The sequence below is a fragment of the Anopheles arabiensis genome, chromosome X (assembly GCF_016920715.1).
Source record: "Anopheles arabiensis isolate DONGOLA chromosome X, AaraD3, whole genome shotgun sequence".
NCBI classification, from domain to species: Eukaryota; Metazoa; Arthropoda; class Insecta; order Diptera; family Culicidae; genus Anopheles; species Anopheles arabiensis.
Genome location: NC_053519.1, coordinates 7,838,984 through 7,863,924, shown reverse-complemented (window position 1 = coordinate 7,863,924; position 24,941 = coordinate 7,838,984). Strand labels below are relative to the sequence as shown.

Sequence of the window (24,941 nt, the reverse complement as noted above, 5' to 3'; positions counted from 1 at the left end):
CGAGCACCACTCCAGAATATTCAAGCCAGGCGGGCTCTTCAACGCTTGTGGCCGGAGGAGTCCGCTGGACAAACTCCACTCCGGGGGAAAAAGAAGAAGAAGAACAAAGCAAATAAAAATGGTAGACATTACCATTTTATGATGTTGCTCCACTTACAGCGGCAGAGCCCGCTGCTTCGGCCCCATACACTTCCGGAAGCGTGTGCGGCACACACACATACGCGCTCGCTTCGGGCGTTCGGGCACACAAGCGGCGCGTTTGCATTTCCTATCGATTTTATGCTTTATGGCACACACACACACAACATCAGGCTGTTGTGGCAATGTAATGAGCGAGCGCCTCTTTACCTTTGACATGAAAGCCCCCGTAATGTGGGAGAGGGAGGAGAGGGGTAGGGGGGGGGGGAGGGGTAAGTGAAGTTGAGCAGCACCTGATCCCGAAATTGCATTATATCACCAAAAGGGTCATGGCACACACACACACACACACACACACACAGGCACGCACCACTACTACACTGTGTGGTGGTGTGTGAGGAAGTCCACGAATGTCTCCGGATGCTTCTGTGTAAACAAGCGCCCCTGCTGCACCCTTTTTTCGCCTCCCTTCCCTTCCGCCGCCCTTCTCTACACCCCCCCCCCCACCATCAAATTACAGTGGGGGAATGGGTGAAATAAGGGGGCGAGATGGGGGGGGAGAAAGCTTTCCTATGTCAACGTGTGCCTGGTTGGACTGGTGTCCCCTGTTACCGTGCGAGTGCTCCGAATGGGCTCAACAACCTGCTCCAACATTAATGATTAATCAACAGGCAATTTAGAGAGAGAGAGAGAGAGAGAGAGAAGGAGAGAGCTACACACACACACACACAGAGCGAGTTTTCGTCACGCACGTCTCCGCAGCGCTATGCATTATTACACACGGACGAACTGCATGTCTGTGACACACACACATACACACACACATACACAAACATGATGGAGACATCCTTGGGCGTCCTTCCCGCTTCACGAACCACACACACACACACATGCACATAGACTCACATGATGTGGGGCATGTCCTTGATTGTGTGCCTTGAACCAACCTCACCTACTTCCCCCACACAATCCTGCACCTCTCCAACCTCCTCCTCCCCCTCCCCCCTCACCCCCCCCCCCCACTGCTTTGCCTGCACCGTGCAACGCGACCTGCTCCAATTCTCGGCACGACACGGCAAACCGCGTGCACATTGCAGTGCACAATCGAATGCTCACACACACACACACGAGTGAGGAAGAAGAAGAAGAAGAAGACCATTTTCCTTTGTTACACACAGCCAGGCGCGCACCACGTACCCAAATTAGCATACACAGCGTGAGGGGGGGGGGGGGAGGAATATCTTTGCCACGCAATGGTAGCCCCCCCCCCCTTCTCCTCCACTCCTCTCCCACACCACCACTGTCGGTTACATCTTTGCACGGAGGTTATGGTTTTGGAAATAATATGTTTTAAAAAAATCGATACTCCTCAATTCATGCTCCTCACCACCACTCTCCCCTTCCCTTCTCCTCTCTTCCTTAAACTTCCTGTCCCATCGCTCGGGAGCTCCGGGGCCGTGTAGACTGGCCAGCGCCAGCGTCCGGAGAGCTTCTTCCCCAATCCCCTTCCCCGCTGCCGCACCCTCCACCCTTTACAGGCGTTGTTGTTGTTGTTTTTGTTTCCAGGCGGAGGTGCATGTGTGTGCGTTGTTTGCTGGTTTGTTTGTTTGCTTGCTGGACAGGGTTTTTTTTTTTTTAATTTTGCTTGGCTGGCTGCTGCACGATGTTTGGTTTTGCACAACTTTTGGGAGCCTCCGCCACCACCACCACCACCACCACCACCACCATCACTGCCACCATCCATCCATTCCCTTCACCGCCTCAACCCCCCCCCCCCCCCCCCCCACCATAAAAACACCGCGTCGGCACCGCGCGTACGTTCTACTCTACCGTTGCACAACGTTATGCTAGGCTGCCTTGTATCATCCCTGTGGAACCATGCTCCTGCGCCCTTTGTGTGGGGTAATTAGGCATCGTCACTGCACGGCAGATACGCTCAGACTGAGCACCGCACGAGGGAGAAACCCATCTGCCCTAGCCAGCGAAGCCGCTCGCCTGCTGGCTTTCTCTCTCTCTCTCTCTTCTAATAACAGGAAGAAGGCAACTTCTCGCCACAAGCAAACCAGGACCGTCGCTGCTCGCAAGATCGTCTCGCAGCATGATGCTCTAGCGACGAGCGAGCGCAACGTCAAATGTCAAGTGCTTATAATTTACGTAACTTTCACTGCCCAACCACACGCACACACACACACACACAAACACACATGGAGCAAAAAAATGGTGACACCATTCCCTTACTCCTCCGCCCGCTGGTGTGCAAGCGTGCGTACAAAGAGTCAAGACACGTTGGGAGGAAAAGGAGATGGAGACGCCTGGTGGATGGTACCGTGGCAGCTAAACGTTGTTACGGAGAGCGAAACAATAGGCAAGCCACACAAACACCCACAAAGAGGAAAGAGTGTAGCACACACGGAAGCGAGAGAGAGAGAGAGAGAGAGAGTGTGTGAGAAAGTGATGGAACTGGAAAAAAATGGAGAAAAACGTGGAAAACGGCTGACCTGACCCGCGCGGTCTAGCGTCGTTTTGGAGTTGCCTTGTTGTGTTTTGTTTTGTTTTCGATTGTTTGTTGCATGCTTGGTTTTATGATATCCCTGTAAACTTTTGTGGTCCTCTTTTTTTACTTCAAAAACCAGTTGCAGGAGAAGGCTTTCAATGTTGGAAGGGAAAATTATCGCAAGGGTAAGGAAAGTTGTTTAGCGAATGCGCGCTAGAATGTTCAGGAAGGCTGTTTACTAACAAAACGGTTAATTTGAAGACGGCTGCTATTAATCTAATTCCTTTAGCTCATTTATTTAACTCTTTTATTATCTCCACAGTCTGCCTTTAAGGCTTAACTGAGTATCCTTAAAGCTTAACTGGAGTATAATTATAATTAAATTAATCCAAGAACCAAGAAGCAGACAACAAACACATTTATATAAAAGAAAGAATTGAGACTAAAAAACCAATAAGTAAACATTGATAAACACAAAAGAAAATAAAAGGAAATAAATAGAAAGATTAGAAAGACGGATGAAATATAAGAGCCACGGGAGCAGAAAGAGCATAAGGAGGAGTTGTATAACGGGAAGGTACACATAGCCAAATAGAGGCAGGCAAATCGGGAGCACCAATAGAGGAAGCAAGTAACCCGTGACTTAGTGATTGTAAATAAATCGATTAAAGTCGCGTTTCATAGTATTGTTGGATGAATCTGATTCAGATTGATGAATCAGAATGAATCTTAGGAATGAATCAATGAATCTGACTCTCGATTGGAAAGATTCGTGAATATCTAACGATTCTCGAAAGATTAATAATTCTCAAGGGATTCATAAATCGCTAATCATTCATCTTAGCTTCAGCTTTTGATTATTCTTCGTCTTGGCGTAACAACCTACTTAGTCATGCCAGGGTATACATGCTTTCGAGACATTTTGGAAAGTACCACGCTGCCGAATAGTTTGTTTTGCTACGGGAAGACGGCCCATGCGAGGCTTGAACCCGCGACAGACGTGTTTTAGGTGGAATTTGGCAAATTCAATATCTTGAAAATATATGGGGATATATGAATTTTAGTGGATTTATGAATCTTATAGATGCATGTTGATGCATTGGGCCGGTCTGGTGGTACAGTCGTCAACTCGAACGACTTAACACCATGCCCGTCATGGGTTCAAGCCCCGAATAGACCGTGCGAATGAACTAGACGTAGGACTGGCTATCCTGCTACGGTAACAAAGTCACTGAAAGCCAAGCCCACTTCACTAGTCGGTACAAACAGGCCTTGACCGACAGCGGTTGTTGTGCCAAAAGAAGAAGAAGAAGAATAGATGCAGGAATCTTTGAAGATCCAAGAATATTTCGAGATTCATGAATCTTTCAAGATCCATGAATATTTCGAGATGAATCTTTGAAGATTCGTGAATCTTTGAAGATTCACGTATCATTGAAGATTCGTGAATCTTTACAGATTTATGAATCTTCGAAGATTCATAAACCATTGAAGATTCATGAATCTTTGAAGATATGTGAATAGTTACAGATTTATGAATCTTTGAAGATTCATGAATCTTTACAGATTTATGAAGCTTTGAAAATTCATGAAACTTTACATATTTATGAATCTTTGGAGATTTGACTCGAGATTCGAATCACTCATCACTGAAAATTCATATGAATGAATCTCAACGAAAGATTCATGAAACCCAGCACTATTTCATTGGCAGGTAGTTGAGTAGAGTGAAAAGGACGTCGAAATGGAGCCCTGTTGAAGCGTCTTTGAACATTCTGATCTAGTGCATTCCTCAATACTAGAAGGACTCTATAAAATGCAGGCATATTCCAAAAATGAACTGGAAAACTACTGGAACAAAGCATTCTAATTACTCTTAATATGGTTTTAGGTGTAATTAAATCATACACAGTTGGTCTTTTTCAACTATTTCAGGTTGTCTGTTCTTTACCGTTGAGTTAAGTTCCTTTTTCCTAATTATAGAAACTCGTCTTAGTTTTTTAAGGTTATCTTACAAGTATCGTTACAGTTTTAACAATTTCTTGTGGCAAATGTAAAGATCCCAGAAGGGTTTGAGATTAATCTTACGTTGGTCCATTTCTAGAGTCGCTCTGTGTTCGATAGCAGTACCAACACCGGAAGCAGTTTCTAACAATATTCAAGCGAGCTCAACTACATTAAAATCTACTTTTAGTCGCGCCGGACCGGAATAGAACAGGATGCTCAGATGCTGTGATAAAAATAATCCCGAACAGGGTCAGTTGAAACTGACCCACTTTTCCCCTGCACATTGGCCTTCGCTAACCATACTTCCTGTCGCGGCATTCATTTTAGTTGAATTGCTTTCGAGTTTACGAAATCGATTTAAAACCTAATGCATTCGCTTACAGTGAAAATGTTTCTCTTATTTCCTTCATCGTGGCAACCAAGTTGGAACTGTTTGAACTAAACTAGAAACAGCTTTATTGTATTTAACTCCATTACACCACGTCGCACAGAGCGCCCAAAAGGCAGTACACACCGTGTCCAGCTCAATCCGCGTCCACGTACTGCCACAGCTTGATCTCGCCGTCGTCGCTCGCGGTGAGCAGCAGGCCCGGCACGGTCGGATGCCACGCGACCTTGTTCGCGTCCTGGCTGTGGGCCTCGACCGTCACCACCAGCTCGAACGTGGGCTCGTTGCGGTCCGAGTCGCTCGCCTCCCGGAATATGCGCACCGTGTCGTCGCCGCACGCGGTCGCCAGCAGCCCGGTCTGCTTGCACCAGTCGATGTCATACACGCTGCGCGAATGGTACCCGGACAGCGTGCAGACACACTTCCACACCGTGCCGCGGTCCGGGCACGGTATGCCGAGCGCGTTGTCCGGCCCGTACTGCTGCCAGACCTTGACCGTGGTGTCCTCGCTGCAGGACGCCAGCCGCTGGCCGGTCGCGTCGAACGAAATGCTCCACACGGTCGAGCTGTGCGATTCGAGCGGTTCGAGCATCTCCCACTCGCTGTCCGCCAGGTCCTGCCGGTACATGCGGATCGTGTTGTCGTAGCTGGCGGACGCGAGCAGATCCTCCTGCGGGTGCCAGCACACCTTCTTCACGTCCTGCGTGTGCCCGTTCAGCACCGCCACACACTCGTACTCGTCCTCCTGGTCCGGCGCGTGGTGGATCTCCCAGATCCAGACCGACTTGTCCCGGCTGCACGTGGCCAGCAGATTGCCCGACCGGGACCAGGTCACGCTCTTCACCTCGTTGTCGTGCCCCTCCAGCGTCGCGTTGCACTCGAACTCGCCTGTAACATTGTATGCTGATGAGTGTTGTTCTTGACGGTTGCTACCCGTCCCCCTCGCTGCTACCCAGTGTTACGTACCCGACTTTTTGTCCCACACGGCCACGGTCGTGTCGAAGCTGGCCGAGGCGAGATAGTGGCCGCAGCAGGACCACGCCACGTCCCGTATTGTGCGCGTGTGCCCATCGGTAAGGACGGTCTGTGCCACCCACCGGTCGGTGTCGGACTTGGTCCACACGCGGATCGTTTTGTCCTCGCCGCAGGACGCGAACAGCTTACCGCCCGGATGCCAGGCCGCACTCCACACGCGCCCAGCGTGCCCGGTCAGCGTTTGCAGCAGCTCCAGCTTGCCCATGGTTGATGTGTATGTGTGGGTGTGGGTGTTTGGCGCCCGTGTGCCGTCGGAATGTCACTACTCGTAGCTAATTGCTGATAATTCTTTGCTAATCCAAACACACACGGGCTAAAGCATCCAATCACGTACGCATATCTTGTTGATGTTCGGCACGATATGTAAATAATCTTGGCAACCCGTTTGACAGCTGGTCTGGTGCGAAGTGTGACCGCCGCGTTGACAGCTGCACGTACGGCGAGAGTGTACGTGTTTTTGCTATATAAAATGGGCTACTGTTTTGGGCAGGTTTTTGGGCTATAAAATGCGTTGAAAGTATTTTTTCTATCTTTTCATATTTTTTTGTATTTAAAAACGTTAAAATGTTATTAAAAATTGATTTGCAGCACGTTCTCACAAATACACTGGTATAACTGGTATAACTACGTCCGTCTGTGGTCGATTGACAGGTGGGTAGTTTGTTTTTAAATGAGCCGTTAGAAAATTCGTTTTGCTGGCTATTATTGTTTTGCTCATGATTTAACGAAATTGCTAATAGCAATTAGGAGGAAAATAGGAAAATCACAGATTTAATAATTAAATAAACACACGAAATACGCAAAATGATTTTATTAAACGGAAAATATATGAGAAAAATAATTTTATATAAAAAAAATAAACTATTTGGCAACTTGTTTCAAATAGCCTGGTGAAGCTTATCGATGTATTGGTGTATACTAATGGCTAAATGTATTGTCAAGCCGTAAAAATTGCTATTTTAATCGTTGTCTTATTCTCAGAATAGTAGGTCCGGAATCAATTTCCAGAACCGGTTCTAGAATCGGCTTCATAATCACCTTTGGAATCGGCTCGGAAATCAGATCAGCTCCGGAATTGGAATCGGCTCCGATATCGGCCCCGGAATCGGCTCCGAAGTCGGCTCCGATTGGCTAAGTAAAACCTTCAAAACATACTGGAATGAAATGATTAATGCTTTTTTTTATCAAACTGTCAAAATGATTCCTCGGAGTTTGCTCGAATGTACTGGATGCTTCGACCAATATTTAATAAGCCACAAAGGATTCAAATGTACTTGAAAATTATCCATTCTCATAAAGATCCTGGTGCCGACGCTGGTTCCGATTCCAGCACCGATTCCACAGCCGATTCCGGAGCCGATTCCACAGCCGATTCCGGAGCCGATTCCAATTCTGATCATCAAGCCGCTTGAACTGTTTGCCTTGCCTTGCAATTGTTGACACCGGCTTTTGCGACTTACTGAGTAACATGCAACCCGAGAATTAATGGTCCAAATGAGGCTTGAATCCATGGTGAGCACCCGCTCGTGTTCATCCGTCACTGGATAAGCCTGTTAATAATCAGCCGTACCGGCGAACTTGTTCGTCGAGAAACATTCGTCGCTCATGAGTGGACAGGGTTGTACCACTAGGTTGGGCAGTACAAAACCCAGACGGTTTTCTAATTTTTAATCTAGAGGCATATGAAATGAGCGAAAATGAGCGTTGCTGCGAACGTTCCCGGGAACGAACGTGTTCACTGGTATGGCTGAATATTTACATATTCCTGTCCACGTGCTTGTTTCAGTGTTGGTTCTTATAACGCTTTGTTTCAACATCCCAGAGTTGACTACAATCCCAATTATTTTACCCAGATATATTGTACACTCCCAGCTATCTCCTATTTCCGTTTTAGTTCTCACTCAAATTTCAACTCCAATACGAAGTCTCTTTAGTTTATTGGCAGAAACACACAAGCTGGAAAAAGAAGATGAATGAGATGGTATGAGAACGATCCGTTGCACGATCCTCTGCCGATCTCTCCAATTTCTTGGCTTCGCGCACGGCATCAACATCATCGTCCCGACTCAAAAGCGAAGCAGCAAGAATTGGATTGAGCTTCAATGCAACGAAGACAAAGTACCTGTTTGTCGTAGACCCAGAACAGCTCAGAAGCAGTGTATTAGTTGACGGAGACAATCTCGAGATGGTAAAGGAGTTCTGCTATATATGGTCGTTACTTCGGACAGTGTAATCAACATCGAAATCCGGAGATGTATTGTACAGGGGCGTCGTACTGTGGACTTCGACGACTGCTGAGATCCAAAAGTCTTCGAGACCGCACGAAATGTGAGATATATCGCACATTGAATCGCCTGGTGGTGGGCCTCTATGGGCACTATCCTATAGTCTTGGGCTATTCGAGCGAAGGCGTACCGAGTATCCTGACGGTGGCGAAGGCTGGCAGGATACGATAGCTAGTGCATGTCATGAGGATGCCGGACTCATGCCCCACCAAGAAGGCGTTCGACAGCGATCCCCTGTTCGGCGTGAAGCGCAGGCAAGCACAGGTGAGCTCGATGGTCTGGATCAGGTGAAGCGAGACCTGTTGGAGGTCGGGTGTCTACAAGAATGGGAGGTTGCAGTCAGGGAGGAGCATCCTGAGGAACAATTGTTGACCGAGCATCCTGAGGAACAATTGTTGACCGGGTCATGTCATATCGGTGTGCTCTATCGTGATCAGGCCAACAAGAGAGAGAGAGAGAGAGAGAGAGAGAGAGAGAGAGAGAGAGAGAGAGAGAGCGAAGAGGGGACGATAAGATAATGCAGGAAGAAAAATCTTCATACAAAGACCAAAGGAAGACTGGAAAAAGGAAGATTCTCTACGCGGAAGAAATGAAATCACTCAGCACATGGAGCACATGCTGACGAATCTTCAAAGTCAGCAGTAAAAAAAAAACCGATTGTTGTGTTTTGATGTCACACATTGTCCAAAGCAAGTTGTATCGAAGTACTCAAGCAAATTACTCTCACATTTACCTTCGGGACCAGCATGAACTAACAGAAAATAATGCCTAGTTCCCTTATGGGAGTCGCTCTTGCCATCAATTTACTACTCCAGGCATTTTCTGCTAGATATACAATGACCTGTAACCTACTCTGAGTTGCAAGTGTGGAAAGATCTCGCTTTGGGGCCTTACCATGCATCAATCACCTTTACGTAGATCTGGATTGGCAGTGCTGGCGTCTCTTTCTTTGAAGCAGAATCAATTAAGTGGTATCGCGGTGTTATTTATTGTTGATTGATTGATGATTGTGCTCTGATCGAGGAACTATTGATGGCTGCTTGGGGATTGCCGATCCCTTCCGGGGTGATGGAGTGAAGCATAGCCCGTGTGCGCTTTTAATTATTGAACTCTTCCCGCACGGCTAGTAAATCACGCAGAATTTAAACTTTGTTTTACTTTCAAATGGTAAGCTACGCTACGCACAAAAAAGAACAACCGAGAACCAACATGTACAGACACAGCAAAAGATTTATTTTCGCATTATTGGAAACAGTTCACAGCATGCTGCAAACTTGATCAGTTGTGTTTGTACAAAAAAGGAGAGGAAACGAAACAATCAAGCTAATATTAAAATATCTCCATATAAATATGCACTCCCTTGTGTTTGAGTCCGCACCGAGTGCGGAGGCACTTGTTGATATGTTGTTGTTACGCGGTTACAGTTTACAGTGAAGCTTCACTTACGGCGCTATGGATTGTCCACGCGTTAGGCACATTGATCACACATTGGGTGAGCCCACGACGGGGCGGGCGGGTTATGGGAGCAAGCGTTACAGACCACGGACAACTTTAGCGGTGCGCGTTACATCTAGCACATGCTTCTCAGAGGGCGCCACCAAGCAGCAACACAAACAAAAACCGTTGCGTGAGTTCCTAAGACAGACATCTACGGGAAAATCTGCTGATGTTGCTGCTGATGCTGCTGGTGCTGCTGGGCCAGCGCGGAAATGCAGTTGACACAGTCCCGGGGCGGGGCCGGCCGGGGCGCAATGCCAAAGAGCGACAGGAGCAGCCGCTTGAGCGCGGCCCGGAAGTCCTTCAGATGGTACGCGTACAGCAGCGGGTTGAGCGCGGAGTTGAGGTGCGACAGCGTGATGACGAGCAGCATGACCGGCGCGTGTATGTGGCACTGGGGGCAGAACGCCACGATGCAGTTGATCGTGTGCAGCGGCATCCAGCACAGCATGAAGAACAGCACGATGATCGACAGGTTCTGGGTCGCCTTCACCTCCCGGTTCTGGGCGGCGCGCAGCACCCGCAGCATCGTGCCGCTGTACTGGTCCTTGCGCTGCGTCCGGCGCTTGGTCGCGTGCCGGCCCGACTGGCTGCAGCTGCCGGCCCCATCCTCGATGCTCGCCATGCACCGGCTGTCGATCGAGTTGACCGACAGGATCTGTTTGCGCTGCGAGGCGGAAAGAAAGTCGCAAAAAATAGTGCTGAGAGTTGTGGTTTGAGCGTTTGAGCGGCTGCCCCTTACCTGCCGCACGATCACGCGGTAGATGTGGATGTAGAACGCCAGCAGCAGCACCGCCGGTATGATGATCGTGACGAGGTACAGAAACACCAGATAGTCGTAGTTCATCACCTTCACGAACAGGCAGGCGTCCTCGGCCGGCTGCTCGTGCCAGCCGAACAGCGGCAGAAACCCGACGATGAACCCGGCCAGCCAGCACATGCTGATAATGTCTGCATAGGGGAGAGAAACAGGGGGAGAAGCTCGTACCGAACAAAACGCTTCGCACGTGAGAGTGACAGTGGCCGACTTACAGAGCGTCGTCTTGGTGCGCATGTTGCGCGAGTAGGCGAGCGGGTGCAGGATCGCCCAGTACCGGTCGATCGACACCGCGACCAGGCAGAAGATCGAGATGGTGCACAGCACGACCAGCAGCGAGATGGTGAACAGGCAGGCGTGCAGATTGCGCGGCAGCCCGATCGAGGCGAGCACCGCGAACGGGATGCCGAGCGTGCCGACCAGCAGGTCGGCGGACGCGAGCGACACGATGTAGTAGTTGGTGCGGCGCCGCAGCCGCCGCTCCGTCCGGAACGCGACGATCACGAGCGTGTTGCCGAAGATGGCCGTCAGGGCGACGGTCGCCTCGAGCAGCGCGTACGGCAGGTTGAGCCGCACCGGCGCCTCCGGCGGCTCGTCGCCCGTACCGTTGCCCCAGCCGAGCGTCCCGTTCGTCCCCCGCAGGCACTCATCGGTCGCGTTGCCGGCCAGCAGACCAGTCGCCGTCATCAGCATCAGCGTCGTTAGAAGAGAGCGAAAAAAAGCACGGTAGACGACGAACCCGTGGCTGTGCCTGGGTCTATATAAAAACACGTCGCACAAGCCACTGCAGACACCCCGACACAATAAAATAGATACTGTCTTTATACACCGGCAGTGGCGGGCGCGTTATCTCGCACGGTGTGGCACGAGCGCGCAACCGGAAGCGGCGCGTACGTCGTCGGTGGCGTACGGCACTGCGGCATTACGGGAATCGTGCGGCCGCGGGATGAATTCTTCCACTCGCCAATATCCACACACACACACGCACGAACCACAACAACAACAACAACAACAACAGCGTATTTGGCCGCGAATTTCGCGCGAGGAACGCACCAGCCCAGGACAAAAAATTTTTGGGTTGTTTCTCCCGCTCGAGACGGTTCGCAAATGCTCGCTTTTGAGGCGACAAGGCACAACCCAGCAGGTTTGGGTTGGCTAGTTGATCGACCCCCCCCCCCCGGTACTTGCCACCCACACTCCCCCCCCCCTTTGTGGAACGATGTAGGTTGATTAGGGAAAGGTGTATTTACTTCCCCCCCCATCCGAAAAATTGTACACCATTCTTATCCACCTTACACAGTACACCACCTACCCCCACCACACCAACCACCTTTTTCTACACTGGAGACCATTTTTATCGCGGGCTCGTAATTACTCTCCTCTGCAACTTCCTGACAGCTCCATGAACGCACCCTTCCTGTCTGTGGGTGGGGGTGTTGTGGGGGGGGGGGGGGGGTTGTTATAGTGTTGCACACACATTATTAGCATTTTCAGCAATTCACCATAATTCGCGACCTTCCCTCAATTTTTTCCTTCCAATCCCCATTGTATTCCACCCACAACAACCCCCTCCCCTCCCCTCCCCCCCAGCAACCACTTTTTTAATCGCCATCAAGGGGGACCAAGATGGCGACCGATGGAGACTCAATTGGTGTGCCACAATCGGGGATGTGGTGTGGTGGAAGGGGGGGGGGGTGTAGGGGGAGGCGGGTATGTAAAATGTGGCGACGGAGGCGATGAATTAATTTTTCCGATGGTGTTTATTTTCCCCGAGTGGCGGAAAATATGGTACGGCGCATGCCGCTTCTATTCCTTCTACCCCCTCCTGCACTCCCACTTCCCACCCGTCCTACACCTGAGGAGAGAGAGAGAAGATGGCAGCCGCCGCAAGGGAGCAGCACCAAAGGCGAAAGGCCCATCGCCTTTATCTCACCGCCAGTGCGCTCTCTCTCTCTCTCTCTCTCTCTCTCTCTCTCTCTTTCTGTCTCTCTGTCTCTCTCTCTCTCTCTTTCTCTCTCTTTGGCTCTTTGCTCCAGACTTTGACAATTTTCCACCATGGAATTTTCCCGGAATGGAGAGTCCCATTGGAGAGTGGCACAAAGAGAGATAGAGAGAGAGCAAAAGGTTCACCCTATCTATCGCAATACGCGCTCTCTCTCTCTCTCTCTCCCTCCCAAGCACAAAGGGAGAGGCGCGTGCTCCAGTAACACAGTCCTTTAAACTGTTGCCAGTTAGTTTGCGAGCAGGCAGTACGAAGGATACCGTTTTACACGCTGGTCAACTTCCTGTCTGTCCTCCGCCAGAAAACGAGGGGGAACTCGGGAAACAGGCCCAAAAGCCCGCACTCAGAGCTACGCAACCTGAGGAGCGCAAACGTGTCGAGCACAAACCAACCCCCCCCCCCCTTCTTCGTGTGGAAAATGACGAGCGAGGAGAGGAACTAGGAGAAAAAACTGACGTCTCGGGCCACGGTAGGAACAACGGGCAGTGGCCGTAGTGCAAACCGTGACACTTTCGGTGAATCCTCCACCAAGAGGCCCTTCCCGGACCCACTCCCAGGCGGCGAGGGATGTAAAGCTCGGGACACGCTCTCGCGCGTGCCGAAGAGCCACCAAACCTGTGCGCGCGTGTGTGTGTGTGTGCGTGTGTTTTTTTTTGCGACTGCTGCTGCGGCCAAGTTGCGCGTTGCGTAGTGGTGGCCCCGGTCGCCAGTTGCAAAAGCTCATCGCTTTTGCACGGGGATTTCTTTTTCGTGTTGTTGTTGCAACCAACCCGTTAGCAAAATAAAACTGTGTGCGTGTGTGTGTGTGTGTGAAAGAAGAAGAAGAGAAGAAAGCGAACCGTCTCGAACTCCAATCCGCTCCAATTCGCTTGTGTGTTGCGCCTGAAAGGTAGGCTCGCCTCCGAACGTGGTGTTCCTTTTTGTGTGTGACTGTGACTGTGTGTGTGAGTGTGTGTGTGGCAAAAATCGAAAAACCCCATCGAAGAGAGCATCTCGCAAAACTGCGCGTGTTAGTGTGCGTGTGTGTGTGTGTGTGTGCGGATATTGCCTGATATTACAGCGAGTGAGCGCTGCTGCTGCTGCTGCGGTGTGTGCAGCAAACATGTCCGAACACAAAGATAGTGGCAAAGTGGCTGCTGCCGTGCTGATGGCGCGTCCCGTCAAGGCCCTGGCCGATCCCGCACCACTGCCGTCGCCGCGTGACGTCCTGTGAACAGTCCCCGCGTGTGTGTGTGTGTGCGTGCTTGTGCGTGCAAACTACGTGTAGTGTGTCCCTCGGCGACGTGCGTGTGAAAGAATTCCACCAAGGGGAGTCACCAGCAATCAAAAAATTGGGAGAAAACATACAAACACACACACACACGTACAGCGCGCGAACATCGCGCAACATTCCCGTTTGCAGCGCTGCTACAGGCCCACAAACAAAACCACACAATCAATAAGCACCCAAAGTTCGCTGATCGAAGCGCCTCCGCGCGGGAAGGGAAGGAGGCAGGCGGGCAGGCAGCAAACAACAAGGGGACGGGGAGGAGGAGGAGCAAATAAGTAAAAGCAGCAGCTCGAGCAGGGCGAGCTGATGTAGGCGGGAGTGTGTGTGCAAAAGTGAATATTCACCCCTAGCTCACGCCCACCCCCTACACAACCCCCTCAGCCCTGTTTGCTGAAGAAATGTGCATTCCGGATCAACACGCGCCGTCAGCGCTAATCGGTAAGTGTTGGTGGATATGTGCGTGTGTGTGTTTCGCTCCCCACCCCCCCCCTCCTCCTGATTGTATTTGATTTTTCCACCCCAAGCGCAAAGCGGCCATTAAAATCCCTGTAGAGGACGCGCCGAGTACCCTATTCCTTGAAAATCTACCCCCTCCAACTCCCACTCCCAACACCCTACCCACCACCCACCGAGTGAGTTGCGAATTTACGGTGTGAAGCACTGCAAACGACCAAGTGCCAAGTTGAAAACATATTGTTAGCATTAGGGAGAGACAGAGAGAGAGAGAGAGAGAGCGTGAGCAAGTGAGAGTAAGTAGTGGAGATTATTAGGATTCGGGGGAGGGTCGGTGGGGGGGAGGAGTCGTGTGCAAAATTTGACTGGCTCGTGCCTTCAACATGTAATCCGCTTTTCCATATGAAAAATTATTATCCCGCTGCTTAGGAAAACCTTCAAACATCGGGCATCCATTGCCTGCACGGCGCAAGAAGAAGAGAAAAAACTGAAGTGCCGGAGAGTGCCTAGACGCTATCCCGACGCTCCTGATGGGAAGTTACGCGGTACAGGGAGGGGAACACACACATTCCTTTTTTTTCCACTGGAGTACATTGGATATTAATTCTCGGTACATTAAACTACGTTGCACGACGAATGAAGTAGGCAGCGTAGTAGTTAAGAGCACAGTTAGTCCTATTCGAGCGCAGAAGAGTAGTTGTCAGTGCCACTAAACCTAGACACACAGTCATTTCATCGCAAAAAGAGATTATTTTGATATTCAGTATCGCAGTCCTCCGAATTGCAAACCTCAACTGAGCGCATCGACGATTAGGCAGCTTTGCTCTATTTTTAGCCTCCTAAGGTAGTCTGCAGGGTTCCAGCGAACCTCTAGGCACTAGTCTCCGGGGACCTACCCGTGGGGGGGGGGACGTATTCCCAGAAAAAAAAAACAAGCAAAAGATAACATTTTCTTGCAAAGAATCACGGATATTAGTGCTCGCAGCTAGTAAAAACTTCTGTACATCCGGGGCTGGGCAAAACATATTAGTAATATGTTAGGAAGTTTAGGCTTCCCAAAAGGATTAGGCAACTTCTGGTCCTAGTGATGCTAGCCGATAATGGTTGTGAAAACTCCTAATGGTGTGGATATTAATTCCGTTCGTCCAGTGCAGTACTACCTAGCTAGCCGTGCTCAACCCGTCCTCTTAGGCATCTCCACACGCGTTTAGGTCTACAGGGAGCTCTGCCGAATGTTGCTCCCAAATTGATAGCCCCAAACTTCAGCGCGGTTGCGGGGACCCAATCGCTCGCTGATGTGATTAAAGCCCTGCCAGGCTCAAGCAATAAAGCAAAAAGAAGAAAAAAGACGAGACACAAGATTGAATTTCGTTTAACTATGCTTATTTGCTTTCGATTCTCCCGCACACACACACGTAGCGAAAACATCCAGGTCGGTGCTTACTCGGTTACTCGGTGCTGGAACCTCGACAGAATAAATAAATAAACATTGCGCTCGCGGGGTTCAGCATCCGTACGTTATAGATTTCCGCTTCCTGTTTTCCTTACCTCCCAGGTTGCCTACCTTTCCGCACAGTCCATTTCCCACAATGCCGTTCCGGAGCTTCCGGGGCGCTTGCTGGTGAGAGCAAACTGAAAAAGTAAAGCCTGCAATGCCGGTGCTGTTGTTATTCTTTTTTTCTCCCCAGGATAATTGGTACTCGAATTTTGCACACTACGGCAAAGGAAGATCCAATCCTACAGCAAAAAAAAACCCGGCAAAGCAGATCCTTAACTAACCGTCATCATCGTTGTCGTCGTTGCGAGAGATGAGCTATTTTTAAAAAGGTAGCCTTCAGCCCGGCACCTATAAATACGAGTCGAGGGATAGTGAACTGGAGCACGACCAACGCCGGAAAGCAGCGGCGACACAAACACAACGCTAGAGAGAGAGAGAGAGAGAGAGAGAGAGAGAGAGAGAGTGAACGAGAGAGAGGGAGATAGGAGGCATCCAGGTGGATCACAATTATGCCATGCCACTGCTGCAGCGCACAAAGCCACTGAAGATGATACAGCTTTACTGCACAGGTAAGTGTGTTGTTGTTCGGGGTATCTTTTTGTTGGATTATTATCTCGTTTGGATGGGTGTCCACATGGGGTTCACTCCCCCATTTGCTCCCACGGGACGATGCCAGATGGTGTTTTGTTTGTTTGTTGCGAATCTTGTTTTTTTTTTTCGTTTTTTTTTGCAAATTCCCAGTACTGTTCCTGCTGCTGTCGACGGCCCTGTGCGCCGACTGGAGTGCCAGCTGCCCGCAGAACTGCACCTGCAAATGGTCGAACGGCAAGAAGTCGGCCCTGTGCAACGGGGCCGACCTTAGCGCGGTACCGTCGAACCTCTCCACCGAGATCCAGGTGCTGGTGCTGAACGACAACAACATCCCGTACCTCAACCGGGAGGAGTTTACCACGCTCGGGCTGGTGAACCTGCAGAAGATACACCTGAAGCACTCGCGCGTCAAGTACCTGCACCGGGAGGCGTTCAAGAACCTCAAGATACTGGTCGAGGTGGACCTGAGCGAGAACGAGATCGAAACGCTGGACAAGCAAACGTTCGCGGGCAACAACCGGCTGCGCATCATCAACCTGTACGACAACCCGATCAAGATGCTGGTGGCGGAGCAGTTCCCGGTGCTGCCGTACCTGCGCAACATCGACCTGCACGGCTGCCAGCTGCGGTACGTGGCGGAGACGGCCTTCTCCAACCTGGATCTGCTCGAGTTTCTCGACCTGTCCAAGAACCGGCTGGAGAGCTTGCCGCACCACGTGTTCAACCACATGAAGAACCTGAAGACGCTGATACTGGAGGAGAACTGGTGGAACTGTGACTGCCACTTGCGGGACTTCCGCAACTGGTACCTGAACAGCTCGCTGAACCGGCGCAGCCTGATCTGCCAGCGGCCGTACGCGCTGAAGGGTCTGTCCTGGGAGTACCTGGAGACGGAGCAGTTCGGCTGCATGCCGACGGTCGAGATCTACCGGGACGAGTACGAGATCGAGGACCTCGGCACGAACATCACGTACAAGTGTGCGGTGTCGGGCGACCCGGAACCGAACGTCCGGTGGGACATGAACGGCAAGGACGTCGACCAGGACAACGCGATCATCGAGACGGAGCGGCACGTCGCGTTCGACGGCAGCGTCACGCTCTGGAGCAACCTGACGATACTGAACGTGACGAACAACGATTCCGGCTTCTACACCTGCACCGCCCAGAACCGGATCGGGCTGGCGAGCAAAAACTTTAGCCTGGTGCTGCCGGAGGTGGTGGAGCGCGTCATCATCAAGACGCCCGAAACGTTCTGGTACTTCGGGCTGATACTGGGCATCTTCGGCACGATCTTCGGCCTGCTGGCGCTGTCGGTCGTGGTCTGTCTGGTGAAGCGCAAGCTGCGCATGCGGCGCCGCCGGAAAACGATCAAGAACAGCGTCAGCTTCAACGACCAGGAGAAGAAGCTGCTCGACCTGAGCATCACCACGAACGAGCGGCAGGAGTTCAGTGCGAGCGACGTGGTGACGCCCTCGACCAAGACCGACTCGACGATCGCGATGGAGCCGGTGCAGATCACGATCGAGTCGATCGCGACGTCCAAGCGGGAGGAGTACCCGCTGAACGTGGGCGTCTTTCCGCCGCCGCCCGAGTTCTGCACGCAGATGATCGCGAACCCGACGATCAGCAACATCTACATCTCCGTCTCGGTGACGCAGGACCCGCTCGAGGGGGGCCCGGCGGACGTCAACATGTACCCGGACCTGCTCAACATACCGAACCGCCACCAGAAGGGCCCGCCGAAGATGCCGCCCGTCAGCGTGACGTCGTACGCGACGCTGCCGCGCAAGACGGCCACGGTCGGGGGCGGGCCGCGCTGCTCCATCACGTCCGGCCACAGCTCGAGCTCGGGCGGATCGAGCGGTGGCGGCAAGCCGTCGGTCGGCATCGGGCCACCGCAGGTCGGTTCGCCCCTGTCCTGCACGCCCAGCCTGCTCGCTGCGGCCGAGATACCGCTCACGGAGGGCATTGTCAATTACGCGACCACCGCGCTGCGGGACGACTCCGGCTGCGAGATGTCGTCGTCCTCACCGGTCCCGTCCATGTGCGCCGAGTGCAGCAAGGTGCTGAAGGCGTCCGGTGGCACGTTCGCGCCCAAGTACGGCACCGCGTCCCGCACGCTCACCGGCCTCGGCGGCGGCGGCGACCTGGCCACTAGCGGCCCCAGCAGCAGCAACAGCAGCAGCAGCAAGTGCGAGAAGCCGCTGGCCTGCCTGAAGTACGACAATATGGGCCGCCGGTACACGGCCAGCGGCAACTCGACGCTCTCGCTGCCGGACGAGCTGAAGCCGGCGGGCGGTCCGGGGCCCGCCGGGGCCGCCTTCGTCATCAAGCAGCAGGACATCGAAACCATCGTCGAGCAGGACGACCAGCCGGGCGGGGCGCCGGACGGGACGGAGGCGCCCCTGCCGCAGCAGCCCCCCCCACCACCGTCGGCAGTAGTAGCCGGGGGCGCGAGCGACCAGGAGGCCGCCCAGCGGGGCCTGTACGTCGTGGGGAACGATTTCGTGTCGCTGTAGTCGTCCAGTGGCCGCCCGGTGCGCCGGTGGCACCGCACGGAGCAACCGATCCAAACCATCGAACTTAACCTGTACAAAAGCGTTTATCCTTCCTCCTTCCCACTAGCGCCACCATCACGCCAACCGACGCCCCAAGCAGCACCGTCACACGCCGACCACCACACCACCGTTACACGCCATTAGCGGAGAGGGGGGGAGGGGAGGGGGTGGAAACGAAACAACACTAAACAAACAGCAATGCAAAAAAAGGGGGGGGGGGAAGAAAATAATGACACCCTTTTCACACCTCCCCCACCGGCTTCCCCTGCCGCTACTACTCCCCTAAGCTGCACGAAAGTTTTTGCGGAAGAATGGTGACTGACCTGACCGCACCTCCAGAGCGCTTCGGCTAAGTGTGTCAATAATCTCGTAATAGTGCACCATTGCTCTGCGGGCTGCATACCTTTCGGGGGGTGGTCCATGGAGCGGCGAACAATTACCGCCTTAAAGTATGCAACCGGTGGGGCAACCGAGCGCCTAAAACTTGTGCAATTTAGCAACGCACTGTAGCAGTGTAGCTCCTCCATCGCTTATTCCTAAGTATCTCTCTCTCTCTCTCTCTTTCTCTCTTTCTCTGCCACTCTCTGTCGCTCCCTTTCAACCCATCTTCACCGCTTCTCCCTGCCCTTAGTCCATCCCGTTGTATCATAGTGTCTCGATGGTAAGGACAACAAGGGGGCTGTAAGGGCATCGGTTTTTGCTGCCCCCCCCTTTGGTGGTGTTGGTGCCAGCCGTGTGTGATAATCAGGCGCCTGCGGTTGTTGAGCTGTGTTTTGTGCGCCTCCCACCTCCCCCCTCCCTGTTTGCTTGCCGATGAAGCACCCCATAGTTGCCACTAGTACCGCTGTCACACACTGACAACCCGGACACACCCAAAGTTACTTAGTAGCTGCCATTACTATTACTATACGATTCGAGCGGGAGGCGGGTAGGCGGGGTACCGGAGCCGATGACGTGTCCGTTATTTTTAATTCATATCATACACACACACACACACATACACATATATAAATATATATACTTCACTGTCCAACACTCCAGTGTGCAGTGAGTAAATGGGGACGTGTGGTGGGGCAGCTCATCGCAATGGAGGGGAAAGGGAAGGGGCCGCCAAGCCAAAATGTGGTCTTCCAGCGAGCGGCCAGTACTGTACAAACCGGAGCCACCCTGCCCTGCTCGCAGACCCCGCAGCGAAATCGCAGCTTTAGCACGGCCGATGATGGCGTCCTAGCGAGGTAGTAGTTTAGTTGTTAGCGCGCGTCCGCGCGCCACGCTTCAAGCCAAAATGGTTCCCCAATTCAGTGCAGTGGGTAATTTATGGGTACAGTCTGTCCCGCTAGAGGGCTAGCGTGACGCGCATTTTCCGTTTTGCAATCCCCCGGCACTTAGTGCGCTTACGTTGCCCATTCTATTACTACTAACTACACTATGACTACTACTAGACATACACTCACAAAACACTGCAAGGAAGAGGGGGGAGGAGGGGAAGAATAAAACCAAACCTATTTAGATGTTTTCGTTTCGCATTGTTCCATTACGATTTGTACTCCATTCGTGATTAATCATTGTACGAAAATAGTAAAGCAACTACAGAAGACAACTACAACAGCAGCAACAAAAAAGGAAACGACTTACGCAAATCGATCGGTGGGGGGAGGGAAGGGTGCAAAAACGAAAGGAAACAAACAAAAGAAACATTGTAACCTTGTGCTCTAAGCGCAACACAAAACAAGTGAAAGCGTGGACCGGATCGAAAATTGATCGAAGAAAGCTGAACAAAAAGCAACATGTAATCCAAACAGGTTAAACTGGCGACAAAACTTGCTACAAAATTGTATTATAAAAAGATCAAAGAGAAGAAGAAAAGAAGAAGCTGTTTCGGCAGAATAGAGAACGAACAAGAGAGAGAGAGAGAGAGAGAGAGAGAGAGGGAGAGTGAGAGAGAGAAAGAGAGAAAGAGACAGCTAAAAACCGAACGGTTTGTTTATTGTTCCGTTGGCACTCCCCTCCGGAGTGATGTGCATGTATCAGTTGTGGATAGACGCTATGGTACACTTAAGATGTGTTAAATGTGTAAGATTGGAATGTAAAACATTACCAAACCCGAACGGGCAGGCTAGTAAGAAAGTATTTAAACGGAATGGACGGAAGCAAAGCGAGATGAAAACGACATCGCGGTATATAAATATATATATATACACACACACATATAACGATAAGCTTATCGGTAAAACCTTGAGTTGTGTAAGGGCAGTTGCGTTATTCTATTACACTTTAGTAGACCCAAAAAGGTAAATATAGTACACTGAAGGAAGAGGAGGTATGTAAGGCGCGGAAGCAGAGGGGAGAAACACAAAACGAGACGAGACAGCAAACGGTTGGATGATACTTCAGAATAAAATCAATCAAATCTAGTTAGAGAACAAATGAAACAATTTTAGCGTACAATTAGTAGTATATGCATATGGCCGATAGAGAGGACAGGCAGGAAAACAAACAACAACAACAACAACAACAGCAAACAAACAGACAAGCACATGGTACATACACACAGAAGAGAAAACAAATCAAAAGCAAAACCACGCGATGATAAAAGTAAGACAAGCCACCACAGGTAAGGCATACATTCGTTCAGCGTTAAAAAAAGGAAAAACAAAACAAAAAGCAGCAGGCGGTTTAATTTTCACGCTGTACATAAATGAGCATCCTCTATAGGTTTGATTTCCTTAGCGAGGCTCGCATTAGACGTATCAACTCTACTTAGTTACCCACTCTGCGACGCTCCAAACAAACACACTCTCTATATATCTCAAAATCGAGACACACACACACACACACACACACACACACACACACACACACACACACACACACACACACACACACACACACACACACACACACACACACACACACACACACACACACACACACACACACACACACACACACACACACACACACACACACACACACACACACACACACACACACACACACACACACACACACACACACACACACACACACACACACACACACACACACACACACACACACACACACACACACACACACACACACACACACACACACACACACACACACACACACACACACACACACACACACACACACACACACACACACATACATGTACACTTCATAGGCAAACACAAGCGATGTACTCGAACGATAATACTCAGTTGAACTGGTTCTATTGGTAACTCTTGTGCGTATTTTTATACCTTCCAGTTTTTTTAGTGCCGAGAGTGGCCATCTTGGGCTGGGGTAGTAGCTCTCGAGTAGCAAGTGAAACTCTGCTCGCGCTCATCCTTTCCTGTCGCAAGCCATTGTTACACCATAGGCCACACACAGTAAATGCGCGTCAGTTGTGTGAAAGTTCAAGCGGTTAGGTTTCTTCGTCTCTTTTCGGTGAACTAGGGCTTGGTTTTGAACTGGCTACAGCATGTATCAACCAACCAATAAACCAAGCAAATACTGGCAGAAACGCAGTGGACAATCAGCGATCGCTTTCCAACGGCGCTATTGCTGCCCTATTTTCGCTTGCGTTTTATTCGAACCAGAAGCGGCAATTTTCACACAGTAACACACGAGAACAGGATGGAGAGAAAGCGGGAAGGATAGATAAATTGCCGAATGATCACGCTGGTTGCAAACAAGGAAGACAGAGACAGAAAAAATAACAAATCAAACATGGCAGTTACACCCTTTCTGTAGCATACGCTTACCAACTCTCATATGTAAACACACCTATGACAAACTGTACTAGTCAAAATCCATCGTTTCAGAGCAGCATTAAAAACACCCAGATACCAGTCGACAGCAAACAACCACAACAGCAAAACGAAAGAAAGAAAGAAAAAAAAACAAGCAACATTTACTATTCCTTTACTGCTCGTGCAAAATTAGAGTACTTTCTAAGAAATAAAAGAGAGAATAATTGAGAATGTGAATGGGCTTTTGTTTTATTTATACATATCATGAAATAAAACACAATCTGTTTGGTTTGCCACACGTTACTTATCACACGAATTCGCTAGATGACTCGTTTAGATCGCTTTTGCAATGGTGAGTATATTGTTCTTATTCTGTGTAATACGCTAAAGCTTCCAGGATTTGTTGTAGTACAACCGGGGGCAGTCAAGTCCTTGTTACAAGATAGGCACGGCTCGGGTTTGGATAGCGCGTCCATCGAACAGATTAATGTTGAGTAATTCAGATTCAGATTTATGAATCTGAATAATTCTTTGGAATGATTCAATGAATCTGAATTTCAATTGGAAAGATTTATGAATCTCAAAGATTAATGAATCTTCAAAGATTTATGAATCTCGAAAGATTCATGAATCTCGAAAGACCAACGAATTTCTAGGGAATCATGAAACTCTAAGGATTCATAAATCTCGAAAATTCATAAAGCTTGAGCTTTCTATTATTCTTCTTTTTGGCGTAATAACCTTGGTGGTCATGCCAACCTATACAGGCTTTTGAGACTTCTTGAAAAGTACCACGCAGTTGAACCGACTACAGGTAAGTTGTAGGTTGGAATGGGGCTAATTCAATATTTTGGAGATCATACATCTCTAAGGATTCATTAATCACAAGAGATATATGAATTTTAATGGATTTATGAATATTATAGATTCACGAATCTTTGAAGATTCGACTCGAAATTCGAATCACTCATCACTGAAGATTCATATGAATGAATCTCAACGAAAGATTCATGAAACCCAACACTAGAATAGACAACCGGGTTGCGCCAGAGCGTCAACAAATCATGTAAAGAAACACCTAACGACCTAATGAAGTGCTTTATAAGATAACTCGCCTCTACCCTTAGTCACAATTTTTTGGTTAAATGCCTTCTAATTGCCCGTTACTCGCTAGCGATTACAAGGCGAAAAGGTGTGCATTTAGCAGTAGTTACATATCATTAATTTATTTCAATTAAAAAATCAGTATTAACTAGTAGCTCATTTGGAGGCATGTCTTTTTAAAGATTGACTATCGATTTCTATCAATTCCTCCTCAGTTTTCGCGACAAATTTGTTGGAGTAGAGCTTTGGTATGGTCTAGAAATTCCCGCTGGGACACAGCACAGGAAGAAGTTGGATAGGTTCGCAGACTAAGGTGTCATGTCGAAGTTTTACCAAATTCGTCTTAAATGATCGTATCGAGTTTTAGCGTTATTGCGTGCCGCTGCCAAGCCAGTGGACGCGATTTCTGCTTCCTGATATGTGTGTTAATGTTTTCCAGGAATTATTTAACTGTTTGGCCATCGTTGAATCAACCTCCCGGCCAAGCGAACGCAGCGATGTTGCGACTTTTCCCTCAGTATTCATCTTAAGCTCCCTTTGGAGCCTTAAATCGCTCAGGAGCGTCGCTCATTTGGAACTCGGGTTTTTTTCAATGCTCTGATTGTTGTCTAATAGTTTCCGGATGTTGTAGATGCCTGAATAGACATATACGACGTCCACAAACTGCCGCACGGTGTCCGTTTTAGAAGCTACGTGGCTCTGCACGCTCCTGAACTAAGTTGCTTTACTTTTTAGACCATCACGGTGGGAGTTCAAGTGATAGAGGTGTTATATTGCTGACTCATAGAATACTATTATTGAAAGTACCATTAACGTTTCGTTAGTCCGGGTGAACATAAACCCATGACAAATGTCGTCTTTTGTATGAGAACGTTACAACAGATCGACCTTTTTTAATGCTGGCTTAGGTAAAAAATATATTTTTTATTGTTTAATAGAAATAACGAAAAAAGCATTTGGAAATATTCAGCAACAAAAAAGTTTTAAAAAGCAAATAAATCCACATCTTTAATGCACCAGTGGCTGAAGCCAAATTAGGCAACGGACAATTTTTACTATTTGTA

At 49.9% G+C, this 24,941-nt stretch overlaps 3 protein-coding genes across 3 annotated transcripts; 1 reads left to right on the top strand and 2 right to left on the bottom strand.

Annotated features, from left to right (window-relative positions):
* Positions 1–5,069: 5,069 nt before the first annotated feature.
* LOC120905991 (probable cytosolic iron-sulfur protein assembly protein Ciao1) lies at positions 5,070–6,450 on the bottom strand. Its single transcript, XM_040317375.1, has 2 exons — positions 5,994–6,450; positions 5,070–5,915 (listed from the first exon to the last, which is right to left on the bottom strand). The coding sequence occupies exons 1-2, from the start codon at positions 6,265–6,267 to the stop codon at positions 5,164–5,166; spliced, it is 1,026 nt and encodes a 341-aa protein (XP_040173309.1). The 5' UTR covers positions 6,268–6,450; the 3' UTR covers positions 5,070–5,163.
* Positions 6,451–9,552: 3,102 nt separating this feature from the next.
* Positions 9,553–11,759, bottom strand: LOC120905990 (adenosine receptor A2b). The gene is made up of 3 exons (XM_040317374.1): positions 10,877–11,759; positions 10,587–10,795; positions 9,553–10,511 (listed from the first exon to the last, which is right to left on the bottom strand). Exons 1-3 carry the CDS (start codon positions 11,352–11,354, stop codon positions 9,996–9,998), a joined length of 1,203 nt encoding a protein of 400 aa, XP_040173308.1. The 5' UTR covers positions 11,355–11,759; the 3' UTR covers positions 9,553–9,995.
* A 1,161-nt stretch (positions 11,760–12,920) lies between these two features.
* Positions 12,921–19,194, top strand: LOC120905989. Its single transcript, XM_040317373.1, has 3 exons — positions 12,921–14,371; positions 16,075–16,453; positions 16,626–19,194. Exons 2-3 carry the CDS (start codon positions 16,399–16,401, stop codon positions 18,992–18,994), a joined length of 2,424 nt encoding a protein of 807 aa, XP_040173307.1. The 5' UTR covers positions 12,921–14,371; positions 16,075–16,398; the 3' UTR covers positions 18,995–19,194.
* The last annotated feature ends 5,747 nt before the right edge of the window (positions 19,195–24,941 follow it).

Bases quoted from the DNA above. Each gene is read 5' to 3' on its own strand.
- LOC120905990 (XM_040317374.1), bottom strand. From the start codon at position 11,354: ATGCTGATGACGGCGACTGGTCTGCTGGCCGGCAACGCGACCGATGAG. The intron at 10,796-10,876 runs GTAAGTCGGCCA...TCCCCTATGCAG, and splicing joins GCGCACCAAGACGACGCTCT to ACATTATCAGCATGTGCTGG. The intron at 10,512-10,586 runs GTAAGGGGCAGC...TCCGCCTCGCAG, and splicing joins ACCGCGTGATCGTGCGGCAG to CGCAAACAGATCCTGTCGGT.
- LOC120905991 (XM_040317375.1), bottom strand. From the start codon at position 6,267: ATGGGCAAGCTGGAGCTGCTGCAAACGCTGACCGGGCACGCTGGGCGC. The intron at 5,916-5,993 runs GTACGTAACACT...ACAATGTTACAG, and splicing joins CGTGTGGGACAAAAAGTCGG to GCGAGTTCGAGTGCAACGCG.
- LOC120905989 (XM_040317373.1), top strand. From the start codon at position 16,399: ATGCCACTGCTGCAGCGCACAAAGCCACTGAAGATGATACAGCTTTAC. The intron at 16,454-16,625 runs GTAAGTGTGTTG...GCAAATTCCCAG, and splicing joins GATACAGCTTTACTGCACAG to TACTGTTCCTGCTGCTGTCG.